At 41.9% G+C, this 24,828-nt stretch overlaps 1 protein-coding gene across 21 annotated transcripts in view; it reads right to left on the bottom strand.

Annotated features, from left to right (window-relative positions):
- MICAL2 (microtubule associated monooxygenase, calponin and LIM domain containing 2) overlaps nucleotides 1-24,828 on the bottom strand; it is a 162,070-nt gene that overhangs the window by 30,718 nt on the left and 106,524 nt on the right. For 15 of the 21 annotated variants that reach the window (XM_082760776.1, XM_082760762.1, XM_082760779.1 and 12 more), the window contains 7 exons: nucleotides 23,205-23,312; nucleotides 22,688-22,768; nucleotides 21,068-21,254; nucleotides 19,859-19,947; nucleotides 19,517-19,616; nucleotides 2,657-2,843; nucleotides 32-204 (listed from right to left, as the gene is read on the bottom strand). In XM_082760776.1, coding sequence (XP_082616902.1) covers nucleotides 32-204; nucleotides 2,657-2,843; nucleotides 19,517-19,616; nucleotides 19,859-19,947; nucleotides 21,068-21,254; nucleotides 22,688-22,768; nucleotides 23,205-23,312 — 925 coding nt within the window. The other 6 variants (XM_082760782.1, XM_082760768.1, XM_082760769.1 and 3 more) reach the window with 4 other exon arrangements.

The raw sequence follows: 24,828 nt of genomic DNA, 5'->3' as shown, positions 1-24,828 counted from the left end.
TGGCATTCCCCCAGGCAGGGATACCGCTTACCATCAGCAACTTTGGATGCTTTGTGGCTTTCCTCTGGCACCACAGGGCTCCTGGAGAGTGATGCCCACCACCGGGGGGGGCTTGGACAGGCAGGGAGCTCCAGCAGCGAGGTCTCTCCTTCACCCACCCCAGAGTTGGAGGAATCACCGTTAAAATCAGACTCCAGCTCAGAGCTACAGGGAAAAGAAGGAGAGATGGGAAGAAAGTGGGACATTTCAGAAGGCACACATTCCTGTAAAATTTCTGCTACCCAGATTCATACCCATGTTCAGCACAAAACCTGAAGTCAACCTGCCACAAAGAGAGCCCTGGCTTGAAATACAGCAGTGAGCCACTGGGACAACTCCTTGCACAGCAAGTACAAGGAGGGACCATAGATCACCACAGAGGCAAGTTTTGGACTCTCCTTCCTTAAATGTAATTAAAAGCATGTCACACAAACACATACTCAGAGTAACACACATTTTGACCTTGCCTCTGGGTGGGACTAATAACCACCTGCAAAGGTTATTCTCCTTATTCTCCTATTCTGCTAAACCAATTCATAGATTTATTGTGATGATTAATAGCTCTACTTTGAAAAGAGGAGCTTATGCTCTGAGTAGTCCTGTTTGTGTGACAGGAGAAAGCTGTGTCACATTTACATAGTGCTGCCTTGTAGAAAGTAAAGATTCATTGTAACAGCCACAAGACAGAGACAGAACAGGAGGAAAAAGCGCTAAAGGAAAGGCAGTGGTTGGGTACCACTGCCCACCAGCAGAGGCTGAAATAAAATCTCTCAGGTTAGGCAACAAGTTTCTGATGGTTTGATTTTGTGCCTGAAGCAGGGAGTATCTGCAGATACTGGCAAGGAGCCAGTATCTGCAGATCAGATACTGGCTGCAGACAGTATAAAGCTAGTGCACATGCCATACACGTAGCACTGACCAGTCCTGTACCTCTGCCTTACCCAGATCAAACTGGTACTGGGAGACCTTGGACTTAGTCTTCTGGTTGTGGCATGTATGTATATGTGTACACATACACACACACATATATATGAATCCTTTGATAGTTGAGATCACTTCTGGATTGTGAGATATCACACTGAGGTTGGGCAGAGTGCCACACAAAAGAAAAATACATTCCATTAGTACTGATAGACACATTTCTGTTTTAAAAGAGCAAATGTTTATTTCCCTTGGTTGGCAAGGATGTAAGTGCTCTAGGTTGAGGCTTGTCCTCTGATCGCTGCTTGATAGGCAGTCATTATTCACAAGTACCTAAAGCATGAATTGAAAAGCTATTTTACCGAGCTAGTCATTTTTCCTGCCCTGTGCTCACTCAGACCTTGCAATATCATTTGTCACTTGCTATTTCACTCATCCCCCCCTTGTTAGGCAATGGCTCACCCACAGGAGCAGCGCAAGCACATAGTCCCCAAAAGAAGGCAGTGAGAGAGGCTGGCACATGCTATCCTGGTGACAGCGGCAACGTCAGCTTGGATAGGAACCAGGGGCCTCTCTGTGAAGAACACAAGACTGTCACAGCTGGAGGGAATGGATCTGATCCCTCAGATCAGGGGGATTAGCTGGCTCCCATCTCTGCACGCTGCCCAAGTGCAATGGGCATGAAGAGCCTCAGGGTATTAGTGTGGGTAGGAGCAGGCACTATGCAGCAAGTCACTATATGGCAGCGAGATCTCTCCAACAGGCAGTAAACATTTCCCCAAGCTCTCCTTTCCTTGCAGGGGAGGAGTCCCAGCAAAGAGTTATCCTTTCCCCAAAGAATATCCAAACATGTTGTGGAGCACTAATGTTATTTAAAAACTCCCACAGGGAACAGCATAAAGTTTAATTTCCAAAAATGTTACCTTCCACAACCTATACACAACACCATGAATAGGTGTTTGAAGGGCTTCCAGAGTCTATGTGAGTTTCCTCACAGAGTAATAGCTCTCTGTTTCTCTGTTTGCAACAGCTGACTTTGGGATATCTTTTTTTTTTTTTTTTTTTTTTTTTTTTTAAATTCTCAGTAAGGAAAACTACTGTACTTGAAAGACACCGATCTAATCATTATTATGGCTGGAGTGAACTCCCACAGAATCCCACCCAGAAAACTAATATATTCTAAATTTGCACAGAAATCAGACTTCCTCAGACAGCTCTCCAAGAGTCACAGGATTTTGGATGTCTTTGGGATGGGCAGGCCATCAAACGTCCAGAGTGGCACTCAGGTTGTGGAGCTGCCCCATGGTACCCAGGTAGCAGGCAACCACACCGCAGGATGCACCTTTGCCACAACACACCCAGTGCCCTAATCCCTGAACTGACATTTTTTGGAAAACAAATAGCTGAACCTGGGTTGATTGGGGTAAACGTTTTTTTCTCTGACTCAGGCCCCTGCGTGGGATGTAAATGTTTGAAGATTTCCTGCAAAATGAGTCATATGTCTTGGGGGATTTATGATTGTGGTAAAGAACAATTGTTGTTTTGTTTGTTTTTTTTTTTTCTGAGAGGTTTTCCTTTTTTCTCTTCCCTCCCTCAGCTTTATGTGCTATACTTTTCATCAGTGCTGCAGAGAAAAAAAAAATTAAAAAAAATCAGGCTTTTTGGTTTTTAAAGGCCTGTTAGTATTTTCAACTACCTGCTTGCATCACTGGTAACCATGACTCGAACAGCAAGGAGGTTGTGCTCTGTCATTTCCTCCTCAGGGATGACCCTCACGGTGGTCCACTCTGGAGAAGGTGACCAGTTCTCCAAGTTGTGGTGCTCCAGGATACTCTTTGCCTTCTTCGGAGAGGTGGGCTCATTGGCCACGGGCTGGCAGCAGCCTAGGAAAAGTACAAGGGTGACAGCAGCACGTTAGGGGTAAGCCAAACTCAGGAAGCCCATGGGGAAAGACCTTGGCCTCTCCTTTGGGTGGTCCTCAGCCACTGGCAGTGGTTTCTGGGAGCATCAGCAGCCCTGCAGAGTGAAACCAGGTCTGAAAGTTGGGTTTTGTGGTACGACCCTGCTGGTGTTCACCAACTGGGACACAGATAGAAATGGAAGCAGCACAGGAAGCTTGGAGCAGCAATTCCCCACGCATCACTGCAGCTCTCCCTGGGCTGCCTCGGGGCAGATGCATTGCAACCACACATCCAGCACTGCACCCACTTTGACCCTGGCCAGGTCGCTTGGCCTGTCCCTCACTGTCCCCTCTCTCTGCTGAGCTGTGACACCAGGTTTCCAAAACAGGCTGTGGCAGCAGGGCTACACTTCGACTTTGCACAATTCAAGCAGCCACCACTCTGTCCTGCCTCCCCCCACCCTCAGAAAGAAAACTGAGGTAATTAGCTTCTGTTTTGTTTGTGTTTTTTTGTTTGTTTTTTTTTTTGGTGCTAGCTCCCTTCTATGTACAAAAATAACCACCAGCGCCAGAAGCCCAGCTGCTGATGGTGTGGATGTCTGCTGTACAAGTACAGGTCTTGTTGTGGCTGGCTGAAATTCCCTTGCTTGTGCTCACAGGATGAGCAAAATGGCTTTGCAGTGTTGTTTTTTTATTTATTTATTATTTATATTACTGTTTTATTGACTATGCTTCTCCCAAGCGCCACAGAGCACTGCACTTTTCAAAAGGCTGTGGTGAGCTCTGGGTTTTCCTGCTTCATAAGAGCCAATGTACTTTCTTGGCTTGAAAACTCCTCAAGACTTCACTGCTCACAGGAGGCTCTCTTTAATTCTCCTACTGCTGCATGGGAGCAGCTGGGCAGGCAGGAGGAGCAGCTCACTGTTGCAACATGACGAGAGGCTCCTGTGCCAAGCCCCCGGGGTGCAGGGGAGCTGCCCCAGAGCTGCTCTCCAGGAAGAGATCCTGCCAGGCAATTTGTAAAATACAGGCCTCCGCACGGCTCAGGGTAACCTTCTCCCTGAAAGCTGCTGCATTAATGTGAATATCAGAGCAAACAAAACCTAACAAAAGCTTGCCAGCTGTACCCACAATGGCAATAAGCAATGCCCAAGGTCACAGCAAGCGGCAATGGAGAGGTTTCTCTGTTCCTTCAGCAACCATAGCCTGTTCCATTAATCTCCTGCCAAGAAACCTCTTGCCATTTGCTTGTAGGCTCAGTGTGTGTTCCCTCCCCATCCCCTATATTAACAGTTTTCCCCCACCACAGTACCAGGAAAGAGGATAAAAACATTTTTATGACTAATGCACACAGCTGTAGAACACTAAAACCCATGGACAGACAGACAGACTACCCAAACCCACTACCAGCACAGTTCCTGAATACGTACACATTCCAAGTTAACCAGTCCCTTTGCAACAGCCTGCCACACACCCACATTTTAAGTGACAAGTGCAACAGACAGCTGGTGGAGGACCTCAGGCACCGTCACCTCTGCTGAGGGAGGCACATTTCTGTGCCACCTCTTCTAAGGCACCGCAGTGCTCTCCAGTTTGAATTGTGCAGCAGAAGCTGGCTTTCTCAGGCATCTGCTAAATGGCTGAGTCCTTTGTGAACACAATCATCTTGCATTTGTAGCTGTACTAATCAGATTTAAGATTAGTCTTAAGAACAAAAAACACTCCTTACTAATTTATTTAGTCAATGTTTGCACTGTGACATATGAAGCTGAATAAGCTAGGTTGCAGTCAACCCCATAAACCTGGGCTGTGTCTCAGTGCTTCCATGAACAGGACATCCACTCATGCGCGTTAACCCAAACGCTGGGTTACAAACCCCATGGGACATTTGAAGCAATGAGAGCTGCTGCTGCAGTTTCACATAGCAGGACTGCTCCTTGGGTAACCGGTTGTATGAAGGCAAAGGGGCTTCAAATGTCCAAGGGTCAGGGTTCTGTAGGTTCTGATGGCACTACACAATTTTACTGGGCTCTCCTAAAAAGTAGAGCTTGGGCCCTGAACCTTGCCATGAGAAAATGCAACCACATGGAGTGCTTGGAGCTCTTGCACAGGGCAGATTTCAGTCCCAGAGAACAAAAAGGAACCGAGTACAAGCGCCAGCAACAAGCTGTTGGTGGATTCGTGTAAACACCATGGAGGGAGCGCAGGGGCCAATTCAAACAAAAGCCTGGACGCTGCACAGACCCAAACCCACATGTTAATTATTACCAGCACTGCCACAGCAACACAAACAAATCAAATGGCCATCAGCTCCACCACTGAGGAGCTGTTGCTGTCATTAATTTTAAAGGAGTATCATAAAGAAGATGAAAATTATCTGAGATAGATGAGAAATTTGAAAATAAATCTGGAACTTCTTTAATGCTTTTTTTTTTTTTTTTTTTTAGGGGGGTGGGGGGAGAGGTGGAAGACGGTCTGCGTGAACAAATTTCTCCCAAGTCAGTGCTAAGGCTGAGTATCTACACGAAGGTGAGGCACACACTTGTGTTCCTGAGCAGATGCAAGGTTAGCAGCAGCAGCCCTCCTTGCGGAGCCTCATGGGAGGTTAGCTGTGCTCACTCGGGAGATCAACTGAATTGTTCAGCACTTCTGGGCCTGCAGCAGCCCACCTTGTGCTCTGGGGAAATGCAAGCTCTTGCAGAAGGACTGAGGTGGACATTCAGCTCCCAATTCCAAAGTGAAAATTCCCACATACGGCCCTGGATACTTGAATTTGCTAGTACTTAAAGTCCTCCCAGAGACCCGCACCTGTACACGCCACGCTATCCCGCTTCTTCACTAGAAGAGATGAAAATGGCCTTACTGCCATTCCCAAATGGGAAGGGGCATGGGGGCAGACTAAGCCCTGTGCCTGGGGCAACTGGTGGGGCTGTGGGACCCCGGGGGCTGCCAGTGCTCCTGCTCAGGGCAGACTTCCTCCCCAGGACAGGAGACTTTCTACCAGCAGCTAAAAAATTGAGTCAGAAAAATTGAACTTTATAAGATAAACACATGCAATGCAAAAGCAACAGGGGCATCCAGTCTCCAGGATGGAAAAGGACACAGCCCCCACTTTCCTGCCAATGTCAACTGGTGCCTCAACTGGTGCTGTGCCACTGACCTGCATTGGCTGCACCAGATGTTATCAGAGAGACAAGTCATGAGGAAACAGACTCTCAAAATAGCATTCACATCAGATCTGACTTCACTTCTATCACACTTACTTCAGATTTCCCAACATCCTTCCTACTATCGTCTGTTTCAGTGTAGCAAAGACCTCTAGCAGTGAGCATGCATTCTCCACAGTCACAGTTTAAGCTGTAGCCCTTACTAATGCTTTGTCAAAACGTTTAAATTTATCCAGGGGGTTACAGGCAAGCTATGCACATGGAAGATGTTACTTGTGCTAGCAGACACCAAAGCAAATGCATCACATGCAGGGACAGACAGGGCACACCACAACCGGCCAGTTACAAGTGGAATTGTCCTACTGACTTATGTTATGTACTTAAGAGTACTTTAGGTGATCAAATTCCCTAAACTAGCCAGTGCAAGCAAGCCAAGGAGCTAATGTGCTATTCTCCAGCCCCTCACATGCCCTTTGGTGTTTTTCTGTGAAGGGGCACAGGCAGGCAAGCAAGCGGGGCAGTGCTCCTGCCTCCACTCAGTGAGCAGCAGCAGGTGCTCTGCAGCATGCACAGCTGGACTGTTTGATGCCCTTGCACAACAGTAACTTGCTGCCTGAAGGGCTGCTGGCATTGAGAGAATTTAAGTTTTCCATTCCTTATGCTACTGTCATCCAGGCAGCATTGTCCTGGCACTCTGTTTTGTGACACCACCATCCTTGTCATTAACGAGGGGAATAGTACTCAGCTGTGCAGTTTTGGAGGCCAGGGACACCTTGGTGGCTTGACAGCCAGTGGTACAGCAGGGACCTGGCCCAAAGCAAGGGTTTAGAAGGGCTTTGCTTGCCACAGCAGTGAGAGCAGCTCTGTGGTATCATGAAACCAGCCCACTCACACTTTCCTTTTTTTTAAACAGCAAGATGAAACCATATGCCACAAATCGAGTGGAGCCAGGCTTGGCTGAAGCACTCAGGCTGATGGCTGCAGTTTGCCACCAGCTCACAACAAACACAGAAGATGAGGCTGTTCTCACCATTTACTGAGAGAATCAACTACTCTGTGTGCTGTGGATGGCCATCTATTGGGAAATGTGTTGCCCACCCGGGCAAAGACTGGAATGGATTTATTCCCTTCAGTACCAAACTGAAGCCCAGCAGAACAAAAGCAATCTTTTTCCCACTTCAGGAAAAACCTGATGCTATGCTCAGGTGATGTGGATTCAGTTTCTCAGTTTTAAATTTTAGAGGAATTTTCCAAAAGATACAGAAGCCTGAGTCTAACTCAAAACAGTAAAACATCTATTTTAACTTCTCTATCCACTGCTGTCCCTGTTCACTACAACAATCCTTCTTTCCCTGCTTTTCCATAATTGCCAGCACAGAAGGCAGCTGGAGGCTTTGGGAAGTAGTCTTTTATGCTGAGTTACAGCTAGAAGAAACAATGCATTGATCTAAAGCCTGTCTATATGCAAAAGATTTTGCAATGCATTTTATAATGCAGAACAGCACTCAAAACACTGGTATATTAACTTCAGCAGTAAGAGCTCCATTCAGATAATAATCCCCACACAGAGATGGCCAATTTTAGCAGCTTTGTGTCCTGGGAGCAGCAGCATCTCCACACACAAGCTCTACCGTTAGTGTCCTAAGTCAAAGCTTTTCTGATCAGAGTTCCTGACTGACTTGCATTGAGAGTAAATAACATGGCTGTAAGGCTGTTGTTGTTTTAAATACAAATGATACAATTTAAATTTTAAATACAAATGGAGACTAGCTGCCTTCAGTTATTTAAACAATAGTAATACAGTCAGCAACTGAAACAGACTAATTCTGCATTCATCTGACCCTCCCACTCCAACAGGATGAAAAAATTGGATCAACAATTTCTCCTTTGTCTGTACTTCAAAACCTACCTCATCATCCCCACACTTGGAGAGAAACAAGTGTTTTCCTTACGGTGAAAGGATTTAGCTAAATTGCATGTCCCCACAGCTTGCTCTGAGGGCTCACAGCCAGACCAGTGCTCACTGGAAGGTCAGGGGTGTTAAAAACAGGCTTGGCCAAACAGTCCATGCAGACCCTATGGACAGATTCAATCTCTTTCCAGAAAACAAAAAAACACTTCTACTCTCCATTAAGTGTCATGCCAGGTTTTCTCAATTCCATGTTCTTCCAGGCAGCCAAAGGACCAGATCACTCTTGCATTTGAAACAGCCCCATCAGTCTCAAATGAGTCTGAAGTAGAGCTGGTGAAGGACGAAGACATCACAGCATCTCTGCAACATTGGAAGGTTTACAAAACGTGGATAGAGGCTTAACTTTAGCTCCACAGGAGTCAAAGGATCAAGGAGTACAAATACTTGTTATTTCCTCACAGCACCAGTAATCCAAACACCACAATCATTTAATAAATGAGGGTAAATTAGTGATAACATTGTGACAGTATGAGTGACCTTCAGAGCTAGTTCAGCCAGCTACTGGCTCCAGGGTGGTGGATTTGCAAGAATTCACCTTTCAGACCAGTGACTGTGGCTGAGCAGTCAGCAGGGCTGGTTCTTTGGTAGTGGCCTGTTTCTAGCTGGTTATCAAATCTGAGGAACAAACTGCAGCTTGCTTATTGCTCAGCAATAATTATGTTCCTCTAATCAGGAACATAACGAAGCTTTCGGAGCTCCCCATATGCAGCAGCACTGAGAAGAGCCATCCCACATGCCATGCCACAGGAGCAACCTCCCTGCATGCAAGTGCAGCATCACCACAAGATCACTTTGACTGTGATTCTCCCCACTACAGGCCTAAAATATTCAGACGCTTACAGAACATCCAGCGATGATGCCAGCACCACATCCTAAGAAACATTTGTGCCTTTTTCAGTTGCTTTTTGTAACAGCCTTCCCAGTGGCCTGGAGGGCTTTTGAAAACTCAAATTTCAGAGCTGTTTACTGGTATTCTGTGACCAACAGAAAAACTAAGAGGTCCAAACTCAGGCAATCTCCCCTCTGCTACCGTAAAGCAAGTGAACAAGTCACTCTGTTTCTCTTTCCAGTCACAAAGGCTGTGCCAACACAGCAGTGATTTCCATGTGGTAAGGGTACTGAGTTACGTGCTGGTGTCTCAACAATGTTGCGTCGGTTCAGCTCTGCAGAGAGGCACAGACAACTGTTGCCATTTTATGCCAGCTAATGGTGCAACTGCAGTCTTGCTTCGCTGAGGGAAACACATCAGCCCTGTGACAGGCCCACATATGGAGCCCCTGTAGAAACCTATTGGGAACTATGTGCCACCACACACGGGGCAGAGGAGAGGCCCCTTCCAGAGGGGCCATCCGCACCCTCTGTGACTATCATTTATTAAGGTGTCAATCACTCCAGCATCTGAGTGTCCCCACCAATAAAGCCAGGGCCAATAGACCGGCAGCAGCAGCAGTTACAGTAGCATGTCCCATCTGACAGGGCAGCCTAGCTCTCTGCATGAGCTGTTGCTCCTGAGCCACCCGTCAAACTAGCACCAGGCAGAACATGTTACTGCAACCTGACAAGGAGATAACAGGGGCTCAGGGTCCAGCCAAATTTGGGCAGAGCCAAGTACCCGCTGTGGGTAGCTGGGCTGGACAGGCCATTCCCTCTCCCTAAGGACAGGGGGCACATAAATGTGCCACTCACAGCAGCACAAAGCCCAAATAACAACCTCCTCCCCACAGACAGCACGGGATTCCTCAGCCACCAGCTGGCTGCTAAGTTTTATTAGCTTTGCTTCAGAGCTGCTGCTTTGCATGTGCCTCTGCCTGTGTTGGACAAAAATGGTCAGATGTCCCACCGAACCCATCTGAAAAAAAAATCCAAACCAAGCCAGCTGCAGCAGCCAGCAAATCGAGTCAATGCTTTTGTGTCATAAACAACTGAAAGTGTTTGTGTTTACCCGCCCTCCTCACCTTCATTTGGTCTTAAATTGTGAGAGGGAAATTCATTTTTAAGCAAGATATGATGGTATTTCTCAGCTAAAACAAGCCAGACCAAATGAGAGTCATGCACAAGCAGAAAGGGGAAGTAAGCCTTGCTGAGCTAACCAAAGTATAAATATGTCAACTTATACAAACTTGGGAAACACCCCTGAAGGCAGATAAAAAAACAAAATACAGAAACAGAGACAGAAAAACTTTTAAATGGTATCAACCTCTCCTCTGGGGGCACAGAACTCCCAGTTTGCTGGCAACCAGCAAAAAAGCTTCTACAGGGAGCCTGGTCCAGAAAACACCTCGTGATTGCCCTGACTGCTCACATCCAGAGCAGTGATATCTTAGAACCCTGCCCATGTTGTGAATCTGCATGAGAACCTTGTTTGGGGGGAGGAAGGAGGAAACCTACCGGAATCAGGCGTCACAACCTGCATTTGGGATATGATGTATTGGCACCTCTGTCACATCACGCATTTGTGACTCACTGAAGCCAGTGGAACAGGAGCAGTACTTACCCAGAGCTGTCACAGCAATTCAGTAATGGCAAAGGGCTTTCAAACCTTCATATGAAAGGCACCAAAATCTCAGGTGCTGCTGCTGTTATTGTGCCCAAAAGCACGAGCTACTGCTGCACTCCTGTGACAGGGACAAGGTTTGGGCAAGCTCAGCTGCATCACCTTGCCACCTGGTTGCCAGCCCTCCCAAATCCAGGGCAGTAGTGCTCAGGGAAGAGTCCTTTCTCTCATTGAAGCACAAAGCTAACAGATAAAACCCTTCACTGAAGAAGTAACCTGCATTTGCCCACCCCTCCTGCAAAAAGCACCCCATCTCAGCTTGCTCAGTGCTCCCCCTCCCTCCCCCCCTTAGGACCTCAGCCTAGCTTGCTGGCAATCCTGAGGCTTTTAGCCTGCCATTAAACTATGTCACCCTATAATTCATCCACAGGATGTGAGGACTCTGCCTGGCCTTGTATGGAGCTGCTGACTAAGGCAATGACATGAATAAATACTTTTGAAGTGGAGTTACTCATAAAAGTAGGCAGCTCCAATGGTGAAAGCAAATACCAGTTGGCACCAAAAACTGACATTAAGAAATTCAGTCACCAGACCACAAATTGATTTGTAGCACACCCAGCACACATTACTGCCTCTCTAGCTTCTTACTGTATAATATACCCCCCAAAATTATTTATGGATCCTGCTTAGAATACATCAGTGCTTTAAGCAAGCTGCAGGGGCAGAAGGAAGGTGTCTTCAGTACTGTGGAAGCACAATTGAAATGAACTAAGCAAGCACAGGGATGAGATAGAGAAAAAAAATAGTCACCAGGGAAGCCCAGCCCATGTGGGACTTTGAGATGAGAACACAACAAACTATGACACCTTCAGCTTGCTTAGGCCTTCATCTTGCTGTAATATGCTGGCTACCAGCCCACACTGGGGCAAAACGCCAGCTCAAACCTATTATAACCTCAGCTGAGCCCTGTTGCCTCTGCTTCAAAACATGCAAGGCTGAATGAGAGCATTGCCCGCATTAGAGCTCAAAACCAGACACATCCAATTGAGGTATTTCAGATCCACCCTAGAGGGCTATAGGGGTTCTAACAGCACTCCCAAACTCATGTCCTCTATTTATCAAACTTTGATTTTTCATCACACCCAAGAAACCACCACCTAGACTGCTGTCCTTGAAAAAGGACTTCAGTAAGAGACATGTCTGACATTTCACAGGTTTCAGTTCTTCCCACCTGTCTATTCCTTTTTACTTGAGCTTGTTTCATTTGTCTATAGAATTCAATTCCATGTTATGGAATCTAACAAATGGCAAAAAACAAAGCCAGCCTGCTTTCCTGTTTCTGTGGAGGTGTACACTGCTCTCAGCAGAAGTGGGGCCAGATTACCTCACTGGCTTCCAATCACTGTTACCTGCAAATGCTTTTGTGCTGCCCCTTCTTCCCCAGGGCCTAGGGATGGGCTTTTCCACCACCCTCTCCTCCTGTCCCCACACCAGCACCGCATCTTCTCCTCTCCCCCTGTGAGCCCAGCCCAGAACCTACACACGTTCTTCAACAGCAAAGCACTTTTTCAAAGCATCCATTACTTACTTGATGAACAGACACTTCTGAATTCAGGAACAAAATATAACCAGGGAGCTTGAAGAACAAAGCAAGACAGAGCCCAAAGAACACAACTTTTTGAATGCATCCAGGATGGTGTGTGTTAACACTAATACAAACTATGCAAAAATGAATACAGAGATAACGGAAAAGGCAACTAACTGAAAACCTATTACATATACTGAATTTTTATATTTATGGAAATTTGCTTCAAAAAAAAAAAACAACAACAACAAAACACAGCAACACTACTGTGATAAGATTGTCTATAAATTTTAGATCAATTGTATATTTTATCAGAACAATCTGTGTTAGTCTGGTATATTAATGCATGTAATAATTGCAAATTCAGAGTGCAGCCTCAATGGTGTAAGTCTCTGTAGTGATCAGCAATTTAATGCCTGCTAAAATAATACTTTTCTTTACACAAAGATTCCAAACACCAAAAACCTTAGAATAAAATATGAATTAATTCCTGCAGAACAAATACTGAAAAAGCAAATGCAAGAACATAGTAGCATGCAAATTTCTTTGTAATTTCACATTTCAGAAGAACATATTGGAAATTCCAGTCATTTCAAATGAGTTTGGAGCCCACCACCTGATGAGATGAGATCAAAGCTTCTGTTCTTTTTATGTTAACACAGATCATGAAGAAAAGGAAAGAGGCTTGCGGAAATATTTATGACTAATATGTATACTTGGCTCAAGCCTTAATACATAATGTCTTCTGATCTTCAGTGATATGATCTTCGAGAAAAAAAAAAAAATCAACTCATCTGCAAACATGTCATACTTCTAAAATCATAAATATTGATGCAGAATTCAGGGCATTTCAGAACGCATTGTCTTGATTGAAATGTGAGGACTGAGTGATCAAGAAGTGAATTAAAGCCAATTACAGTAACTAATTGCTATAATGTTGTGGGGAAACACAGATTGTAGCCCTTCCTTGAGGTTGGAATACATAAAGAAGCAGCTTTCACTGGCCTTTTATTGCTGCAGCAGTCTATAAGAAGCTGAGAGGAACAGAAATTATTCTTCTTGGTAGAGTTAATGAAAGACTGACATTTGAGTCCAAGTCATTTTAAGAAGGTTTGTCTGTACTTTTTCTCAAATAAAGTATGCTTAAAAATAGCAAGATCTTTTTCATTACAAAGTATTAGTATAATTATAAGAAAGCATAGTTACCTTTACATAACTCTGGCACGTTTGCTTTTCATTAACTGATACCTAGGCAGGTAATGCTGTGATACTCTACGAATGATTAGTCTAGCTTTTCAAAAAAAGAAAAAAGCACTGCTGTGCATTTATTTCCAAACCAAATGGCCCTAGTGTCAACAGAGAAGTTCAGAACTGATTTGAACCAGTGTAAAGAGGAAAAAAAGTGCAGAATTCCCGAACCTGCCAAATAGAGCAAACGTCATCTCTGCAGTTTTAGCACTACAACAGTATCTATAACAAGTAGCTGTAAAATCTTCAAAAGCATTGACTATGTCAAGAGGCATCAGCATCACCTGTTCCAGACCCATGGTTTTTGGAAAGGACACAGTTCAGTTGCAGCTCGAGATCAGAGGAGCAACCTGTTTGCCCTTCCATCAGGCACAGCTGCCACTTTCAGCTACACACCAGGGCACAGCATTACTGCATTGGGGGTGTGTCTACAACAGCATGTGCTTGCTGGAGACTGGAAGCACCAGAGCTTTCAGAGAGCTCAGCAGAGGGGCAGTAGGAGGAACCAACCCTCCCATTCACGGGGATGAATGGCTGGAGGAGCCATTCCTCCATAAAAACCTCTTCTGATGTTTCCATGCCACTGCCTCTGCCCAAGATTATCAAGGTGGAAAAAAACATCCTGCCGTGAGACTAATTTGTATGAATAGTACATTTACTTTTATCTGAATTGCTTTGTCCATTGCAATTAAGGAAGTGCCAAGTACTGCCTTAAATTACATTTCCTGCACTATGTTTTCATTATGCAAATAATCTCCCCCTGGGACAGCAAACTTTCTACTGTGCATCATGTTTTTTGCTTTGGCAGAACAGACAGAATAGTTCATTGAGAATAACATTTGTTGTTCTTTTGTAATGTTGTCTCTACCAACTCTTTCAAAAAAAATCATTCCTATTATTCAAACAACTCTAGTGAGGCTCAGTTTAAATCGACTTTAAAAAAAAAAAAAAAAAACATGACACAATCTTTCCATTAAATAATTGGGACTATCTGTCATTTATTTCTCTTTTGATACAAAGGCAGAAATGCTAACTTAAGAACTGCAGGGTGAGCAAAAGAAAGATGATGATGGGGAGCAAAAGCTTAGAAAAGCTGTTTTGGAGAACCTGCTGTTTAAGAAGTAGAACACCAGATTTAAAAACTATAAAATTAAAAAAAAAAATTCATGACAGAACAAAGGAAAGAAAACTAAGTAAATTAAATAAAGCAGGGCCACTGTTACCAAATAATAAGTCACCATTAGCTGCAGCTTCCAGGGCTCCAGAAGATAAAGGGAACTTGCAAGCAGCACTCCAGAGTCAGTAACAAATATGGAGTTTTTACCCCCCAATTGTTAATTGCTTTTCCTGTATGTGATGCAAGATTCCAAATGATTTTAACTTATTAACAAATGTCATAAAAGTCATGCTATGTAAAAAAAAAAAAAAAAAAAAAAGGGAAAAGTAACATAAGGAAAAGTAATAGAAGTCAAAGAGAAGAGGACTAATGTTGTTCATGTATGCAATACAAGCAGCCTCCACACTCAGCAACACTGATTTATCATTCCCGGGAAGGATAAACCCCAGTACCAGGGGTACAACTCCCGGTCTCAAGTAGAATAACTAGTGCAGAATATCATAGTCAAGGAACCCAGTGTGAAGGAACACACTCCTGACTGTAATATCACAGTGAGACCCCCTGGCCTTTTGGTCAGACCAATACAAAGGTACCACAACAGCATCCACCAGAAGAGGAATTTGTAAAACAAGCATGAAGTTACCAGTAAGTATTTTTAAAAGGAAGAGATGAAACAAAGAGACTTACAAAGAACTACATTTATTTTTGTTTACAACAAATACCATAAATAAAGCTAAAACAATTTTCACTGTGTGCAAAATACAGGATTTCCATGTGAAAAATTAAACACAGCATTAAAAACTATTTAATAAAAATATTCCATTAAGATTGTAAAGTGAAGTCAAGACAGAAAATTTAGGAGAAGGACAGAATCCTCACTGGCCAGGAAGAGCTAGGAAGACTCTGCAACAGACGGTAAAAAAACACAGCAATGGAAAGTGATTTGAAATGGCAGACCTCTACATTACGACCTTCATCTCAAAGCATGCTGAGCTTAGCAAAAAAACATATTAAATCTGTAGGAAGCCATGTCCTAACCATTTTTCCAGGTTGTGATGCTTAGAATAGAGATGCTTCTGTGTGGGCACAGCAAGGAGACTTTCAAAGTCATCAAGACATTTTAGGCTACCCACACGAAGAGATGCTTTAGTTGTGCAAGCATACAGGTCAGCAAGATAAGGAGCGCTGGGCTCTTGACCTTGCAGCTCTTCTGCATTCCTGACTGAGGTGTTTGAAATAGGACAAGTGACACAGGATGTCTGGCCCTTCCTGCAAGTTGCTACTTAGGACAGTTCCCAATCACCCTTCCCTTTGAAGGGCATCCTCATCAGGAAAGGCTGCCATGGGTCATGACCATATCAAACAAAACCACAGAGCACTTGCTTTTCAGACTAAGCTCTTGGTTCTTCTTTGGATGCATTTCTCCTTTCAGATTATCATGTAGTTACACATACTGGATCTTACATGCAAAAATACATACAAAATAGCTGCATAAATTTATCATGGAGAGTATTGGCAGCCTCTCATGCAGCAAGACAAATACATTAATCAAAGGGCAAATGGGGCCTCATTAGAGCTGATACTAATCAACAAAGCAGCTCAAACCAAAACACTTTGGTTATGTAAACTTGGCATTTTGACACTGAGGACTAAAAATAGCATCTATTTCTGTTAGCCCTGCCCAGTATGTTATCTGGGATGGGGGAATGGAACTTGTGTTGCTCTGGCTGCTTTGTTCAACAGAACCTTTTTATATCATAATTTTCCTTTATGAAAGCAAAGGAGTACTTAGAGCCACCCTACTTAAACATTGCTTGCTCACTGAATATTTGAGCTCAATGGAAATTTGCTCATTGAGTATTTGAGCACAATGGAAGAAAGTGTTCATGCTAACCAGGAGAATCAACTAGCTCTTCTCCTGACCTTATTTAAATCTTTCCTTGAAAGAAATAAGGCTTTAACTGTTTCTTTCAAGAATTAATTTACTTGCCTAAGTCGCCTGAAAGGCACAAGAAAGTGTACATGCACAGACACAGAGAGGAAAAACATTCTCTACAGAGAGAGCAGACATTAAGTTTTTTAGAACTATGAACTCAGCAACAGCTTAAATGATCATGCCAAAGCTCACATCCATTAATATACCAGACACACACAGTTTGCTCTAAAATGGTCTTAAAATAATACAACAAAACCCAACACAATGAAATGCTGTCAAACAACAGTGTTAGTTGCACAGTTTGTGAACTGGCAAGCGGAAAAATCACCTGAGAGCAGAAGGGCTTCAGCCAGTGAGTGGGTGCAACACCGGAATGATGAATTGGACTGAAAGTAATGAGGGAGATTGGCAGAGAGCAGAAAAAAACAATACATAACTTAGCTTGGTTATACAGAAAAGCATCAGAAAGATTACAAAGAAGAATTAGCCAAAATGAAAATGCTTTTTTCATTAAATCATGAATAAGGACAAATAGCTATGAATCTTTCTAACAGAATATTAAGATAAAGAGATTACAAACACATCTAACAATTAGATTGTTATATTCAAAAATCACCTGCAAAATTCCAGTGGAATATGTAATATAATTAAGATCCTTCAGGAAAATGGTTTCATTTTGCATATCTCTTTCTGAATTCTGCTGTGGGAATTTAGTGTTTTGGTTTTTTTCTTCCTCTCCCCATTATATAAATCTATATATAACCATTGCTATCTTTAAAAAAGAAAAAAGAAAAATTTCCTGTAGTGAACAGCAGGAGAAAATTTCAGGAAAAAATGTTCCATGAGACTGCGCTATTGACAAGCTGAAATTAAAATTGATGGTGAGTCTAACTTTATCAGTTAGCAGTTTATTGTGTTGCAGGAGTAACACAGAAAATCACACTGCATTTTTTTTTCCTTTTTAGAGTGAAACAACTACTGTGTCCAGTCTAGAAAAGGTTTTTTTTTTTTTTTTTTTTTTTTTTTTTAACATGTTTGAGCATTAATGGCAAGTGATTTCAAACAAATGCTACCTTAAAACTAAACAATTCTTTCAAGCTTTTTTTTTTTTTTTTCCAAGTTCTGTGCACATACTTCACAATTTTTCCCCAGACAATATAAGGACTATAAAAAGTGAAAAGCTTTATCCTTGTAGTTGAAAAAAATTAAGTCAAAGTATCTAGAGGAAAAATCCAGTTGTCATTTATTTTAAACAGAACACACATTTCTTTTTAAAACTTATGGAAGAAAAATAAAAACAACCTGCCAGCTCATAAGTAGCACAGTTACTTAAGACCACTAAAAGGTCATCCTCAAACTTTGGTACAAACTCAATGTAAAATTATTTCCTATTATTTAAGCCATATTATTTCAGCTAAAGTACATGCTACAGATATTTTTCATTTTAGGCTATTCATATTGTCATATTTATGTTTTTTATCAATTTTCTGGTTAACATCTGAACTTTAAAGGACTTGTTAGTGTTAGGTCAGAGGTTGGACTAGGTGATCTTAGAGATCTATTCCAACCTAGATGATTCTGTGACTCTGTAAACATTCAAGTATTTTTGAGGCATGGAGCCTGCTTACATCATTGGCTAACCAGGCTGAGAAAGCAAGCAGAATTTGGGATGTTCTCAGTGTCTCCTTGCTGTTAAATAGGTGTACTTAACCTGCCCCTGACATCTTTTGATGAAGGAAGACCTTGATGAGAGATACCTGAAAAACTTATTAACAACTGCTCCAGATAACAGACTTTAATCTTTTTTGCCATCAGCTTTACACATTGAAATGAATTAAATAGTTGATTAAGAAGTAATATCCTTAAAATAAATTTGTAGGTTTTTGTAGTTTGTTCAAAACTTGTTTTGGAATTCTTTCAGAATACAACAGGACCAGTGCCTGTCTGGAGGCACGATAACCATAATTTCAGTAACATATGAGTATTCCACAACTCGATATTCCTCAAATCAGCTACCTAATGAGGAAGCCTTAAATTGAGGAATAAGTCATGTCTAGTTATACTACCAGTTTCTTTGGCATGCAGTTTCAATCAAGCTTTCACTCAACTGAGATTTGCTCTTTAGATTTATTTCAAAACGTTAAATAAATTAGTATTACAGATTATACCCACTATCAACAAGGGGTATCTATCATGTGAGAAATGTAAAAGGCATGACTAGGAGCAATATGAATTAAGGAATTAAGTACAGTTTTCTTTTTTTTTTTTTTTTTTTTTTTTTTTTTGAAACATTCATGCAAGTTATAAACCTCATAACCCAGAGGAAAGATGAAAACAAGAAGAAAAGGGATGTGCCGTATTCAGGTTTCAAAACCCAGTCATTTTTTTCCCATAAATATTCCCCAAACATCTGAAAGAACAAAAATTCTTTCTTAGTCCAAAAAAGAAAAAAAAAAAAAGTGGGGAAAGCAGGGAGAAGTGGACAAGAAAGGTTTTAAAATGTACCCACCCCCAATGGTCTTATCACAAACAGGACAAAACAGGAAAAGAAAATCTACAAAATATCCTTCATCCATCTCTGAGTTCTGGAAATGTATCTGGACACTGCCCTTCATGCAGTACATACTACATATGTACTCATGCAGTACATAGTACATACATCTAACATACAGTACATTTTATATTGAAAACTTTAATTGCACCTAGCTTGTATCAGAAGGAATCTATTGTTTGTTTTAGTTGCACATTAAATTGCAAGAAAAGTAAGAAAAAAAAATCTTCGGGAAAATAGTGAGGCTGTTAATTTTGAAAATCTGAAAGGCACAACCTGAGCAAGACACACAGAAAAATTTAAACCCTATAGAATTTTTTTGCCCATTCAAGCACATTTTCAAGTGATAGCTCTGCTTCCCGGTACATATGAGTAAGTACCTCTAGAAGAGCATAGAGGAATGGCACACCAAGGCTCAAGAGTTCATACAAGTAGGTATAGTTATATGCATTGTCCCTGAAATGAAGATTGGTAGCGTGCAGAAAACCATGCATCCAGTTAGACAGGCGTCTGGGAATGTCAAGCAGATCCCTTGTCACCCGAAGGGGCCAACTTAGAGTGCCCCTAAAGAAGGAAGTCAGGATACCTGGGGACCTGTCCTCTGGATTGCTAGCAGTAGTTAAAGTGCTTTCTGTGGTGGTCTCTGTAGATTTGGGTTCTTCTTTCTTCCATGCTTCTGTTGCCTCCTTATAGAAAGCATTAAAAAATATATTAAACATACTTCTAAAAAAAAAGTGGAAAATTCAGTTTCTGTTATTGTCTTCAAGTTTATATATATATTTTCATTTCCATTTATTCTCAAGTTCAACTTTATTTTACAAAGGAAGACCTTGTTTCATTTGAAAACCAGATTACACATGTATTGCACCCTGCTCCAGATAAAGCTGCCCCCAGTATTTCTTGCATTAGTAACATAACCCATACATACCTTTCCCTGAACCTGTAATGTCGCTCTTCTCTTTCTGTGTTTATTACTGATTTTGCAGTGTGTAAAATGAGGTTTACAGTAAAATTTACCTAAAAGAAAAAAAGTAAATGATGTAACTTTTTACAGGTGCGTTTTCAATGCACTATTGAAAATTATGCACTATTGAAAATTATTTTCAATAGTGCATTGAAAACGCACTATTATGTCTATTAAATGCACTATTATGTCTATTAAAGAAAGGAATAGAAAACTGGCCACTGGCTCTGCACATTGCCTACAGCTTTGAAAGGGTTTATTTTACAGCATGCAGATTTGCACATTTGTTAAATAAGATAAGGCCTTTTATTCATCTATCAAACAGGTTTAGGATTAATATATAACACGAGCAAAATTCAATGAATACCAAGCCATAAACCAATGAAAGACATTAAGCAGCGAAGTCATATAACCAGTTCAAGAAAGTCTTTGCTGAAGACTCTCTGGACTGCAAAAGAACAATCTTTGGCCTTGAGATGTTAATCCTTCTGTGGAGGGAGATCAGGTTGATACTCAGATATACTCAAATCATTTGGAAATAGCAAGGGAATTTAGGTACAGTAATATTTTCCCTCTAAATAAATAAAAGAAGCAACCAAACAAAACTAAATAATCCCCCGTCCACAAGCCCTAGGCTGTAGGTGGCATCAGGAGCCCAAGATCTGAACCTCCTGTCCTACAGCTGACTGGAATAAATGGCACTGCTGCTTGGCCACTACTACCGACTTTCACCTCCTGAGCCAGAACACCTTGAAAGAAAGAATATTCACCTGTCTAAGTTTGATACTGCTCTGACTTCTCTTTATCAAGTCACTTTATTTAATGGACAGTAATAAGTGAGAGATAAGGATAGCCCTTTATTGTTGGCAGTCAGAGAAAAAACACCTTTCCACCCTACCCCCTGATTTTGACCTGTAATTGGACAAACTGTATTTTTGTCCCTTGACTTATTTTCCACTTCTGATTTCTTTAAATAAGCTCAGGTCTGTCCCAGCCGGCTTCTTTTGAAAGACTAGAACTGCAAGTACAAGGCCTCAAAGATCGGCATGGACACAAACAACATACTTGGCAGACCACCTCCTGAGCTACTTGGCCAGGCCTTTTGCCTCCAGTTCCATTAGAAGTATCAATACTCAGACATTTTAAAATATTCTTAAATAGCTCCTGTATTACCTTCTTCAACATCAAAGGCATAAATTCCTAAACGGAGTGTTGTAGAACATATTTCACACTTAAAGCACTCCCTGTGAAAGAAGTAGCCTTCTGCGCTCAGACGCTCCATAACATATACTCTTTTTTTGCAGAAATAACAAATGTCACTCCCCCCAATAGACTGAGGGAATTCTTTTCGCAGAGATCCCTGTTAAAAGATAAAAATAGAAATGCATATGAAGCCATTGCACAACACCCAGATAGAAATTCTTATTAAAGTGGGCAGCTGCTATAGATGCTTGAAGTTTTATGCAGCCCCCCACCACATACACAATTAAAATAAGCATCAGTCAGTTTTTTATTTTTTTATTACTTTCTGGCTGCAATTCCATAGGTTTATACAGCAACTCATAAATCAGACATCACAAGGACTTGAAGGGGTGAGCTTGCAACTGGAATTGCACCTCATGTTTGCTCAGGTCCAAGAGCAGCATCAGCCCCACACGCTCACCCAGCAACCTGTGCCACACCGTCCCAGGTACTTCCACTCATGGCTGCAGGCAGCAGTGCTTCTCAAACAAAGGCAAAGGCAGACCTCGCTGGTCTTGAACAGAGATTCGTTGAAGCTAAGGAAGCCCTGAAGACTCAGTTCAGCTCAGTAGTACTGAGCTCATACCCCTGATGAAAATGTAGGCTTGTGCTTTAAAGTCAAGAACGAAATATACGACAGTCTTTGATGCTGGGGTCTGAACCACCACGTCCATCACCTGCAGATGTACTTCCCCCCCTCAGCCACGCTTCTTCTGAGACAACAGCCCAAGCTAGGGATTGGTTTATTTTAAAAATCAGCTTCATTACTACCATGGACTTTCAGCATACTATAAATACATTGGATTTTAAAATATGACCCATATCAACAACATGAAATATTTTCAAAGTTTGTGTTGGATTTGGTCAGTTAACTTGATTTTTTTTTTTTTATTGCCACAAACCTTATCTTTTGTGGATAATAATACATGCAAAAGACACAGAAAAATGAATTAAATAGACTAGACACCATTGGGCTTCCCCTTTCTTATTAGAGACAGGTATGAAGAAGTTACTTTACATTATGCATTCTACTTGTGTATAGGTCAGTACAGATGAGCATCCTGGCTCTACCACAGCTGCCACCACCTCCCCTTCCTGTCCTCACCTCGTGAGGGGTGCCACACTTGGGACAGTGGAGGTGCAAGCTTGGCAGAGCCCACTCACATACAGACACCAGCATGCAGTCCACACAACTCATCTTCAATCTGTCAGTGAAAGAAGGCCTCAGAACAATTTTTTAATATTAAGTTTAAGTCACAATTATCAATATCATGAGTCACACTCTTGTGCTTAAAAACTCAGAATCCTAAACCAAACCTACCTTTAGTAATCTCATTTTGGTGTGCTGGATGATTCTGGAGCATGAACTACACAAAACTTTCCAAATCAACAACCATGCAAGTGAAAAAGCATAGAAATGCATTTTTCAAAATATGATGTTAACAGAACAGGTCAGATAGTTACAGTAAAGTGGAAGCAATCAGAGTTCAGTGCTGGCTAATAAGTAATTATCATCACTGCAACACACCACCTTACTTAGCTTCCCAATACCTGATGTCTCTGAGCAGTGGAGGCAGGAGATGGAGAATAGGGAATGGGGCAAGAATCTGAGGCTCTGTCCAGAGACTGGTTCTGAATTCAACACAGGATAGTGTCAGAGTATAAAAATAGCTTTCTTCAAAATGAAGCATGGTGATTCAGCATTTGTATGTTAAAAATGATTGCATAAACATGCACTGTATAAAACTTTCTTTTAGAAGCCACCTTGATTAATAGCTACCATCTATTATTAATTGTACCAGTAATTACATTTAATAAAAGTCTCCTGAAGTTTTATTTCATACAGGCAAGTAATAAAAATATAAATAGACTATATTCAGAGCAACAATTCCAGCATATCCGCATATGCATCAGCATGTTTTGTCAATATGCACTTGATTTCTTAATAAGTGTTAGACTAAGATATAACACTTGAGGTGCTCCACAACCAGGGTCTTAAGTCAGGATGACACTCTCGAAAACACTGTTTTTAAGTCAAGTTGTTGTTTCTTTGTGGGTTTAGCCTTACCAGTTCAAGGGGGGGAATTTGTGGCTTAGGTCTGTGATCATTCACATATAGATTGACAAGAACTTCTGCCATAGCTCCAATTGCACATGAGACCTTTCCTACAGTCATCTAATCGGAAAAAGGAAGAAGATGAAGAATTGAAGGAAGAGCTTGGTTATTCAAGAATTTAATGAGAAAAAGATGAGAATGAGTTGAAAACATGCAAATGAATACAAGCAATGATAGAGACAGGCTCTCAGAAAGAGCAGAGGCAAGTCCAGCAGAGCACAAGCACATTCATGCACGATCAGCACGGTCGAGCTAGTGGCCACAGGAGACTTCTAGGCAGTCCATACACACTTCTCCTTTCAGATGACGGAGAAATAGCTGCTAGGAGCCACTGCTGCTCCCACAGCACAAGGCTTCCTGCTGCGTCTGCAAAAGGCACACAGCAGCTGAGCTGGGAGCTACTGCCTGGCTATCAGGGATGGACTATTGTGTTAAATTAAAAAACAAATGAAACCACCACCACCACTTTGAATTTTTAAACCTTTGGTGTTATAATTCAGAAAGTTGAGGTGGGCTCAACTTCGTAATGACAGACTTCAAACTGGCATTTCAGGAAACATTCTACAAACACCTACTAGAAGTCCCTCGCAGAAACAGTTTGCTGATGCTCAGAGAGGAATCTTTCTTCTCTCCAGTGACTCCTCTTAGCGCTGAGGAAAACTTCAGAAACCGTACTCATGCAGGGAAGACACCTCTTTTAACCTGTTTAGTCATACCATTACAGCCACTACTAAGTTAGGCTGTTTCTAACAAAATTTAACAAACAGGTCTGCAGGAAGATAGCAGTTCCTTATGCTGTTGCTCCAAACACTTCTCAGACAGGCCACTGACTGTATGGGCCAGGTTTTCTAGCCACAAATATGCCTGGGGGTGGAAAAGGAGAAAGCTACATATATGTGTGTGTGTGGCAGGTGGGTACTCTAGTTCTCTTTTCATGAAGAAGAGACTGTGAAGATCTCATAGATTTACATTAAGATTTGCTACCCTAATTCAAGTTTCCTGTAGTGATTTTATTTTTTTAATCAATATCCCACAATCCCTCTGGAAACCCAAAAGCAGCAAGAGCCATCCTGGTATGGCCAGGTATCTGATACTCTGCTTCTAAAGCCAGGACATTTTCCTTCCTACAGGACCCATGATCTCACATCTTACTCTCTATTCGCCTCCCACTGAGCCAAACTTTAAAGTCTCATGCTTCTCAGTGAAATGAGTTTTCTTCTGCCACCACAGTCTTGCTAATGGAGCGTTTTTAAAATATCATAAAGTCACTCTGAAGAAAGGAAAAAAATATAAAATGCAAAAAAAATGTAAATGCAACTGTGGGTGTTTTTTCAAAAATTATGGTTAATAAAAATATTCATACTAATAAAGAATATAAGTGCAGAGACTTGAAAACATGTCCAGCCCCTTACAGCTCCCCTTATCTTTTGAGTGTTGTATCATAATAGATTTGTCTTTATATCCAGGCAGATACAAAGGATGTACGTGAAGACAACAAAAGCCATTTAAAGGACAAATTTCTGTACTGTTTGGTTTTGCTTAATATAAAAAACTATTAAAATATTACTTAATACCT

Source organism: Aythya marila, assembly GCF_965140915.1.
Source record: "Aythya marila genome assembly, chromosome: 5".
In the NCBI taxonomy this organism is placed as follows: Eukaryota; Metazoa; Chordata; class Aves; order Anseriformes; family Anatidae; genus Aythya; species Aythya marila.
This window is presented reverse-complemented; position numbering and strand designations above follow the sequence as displayed.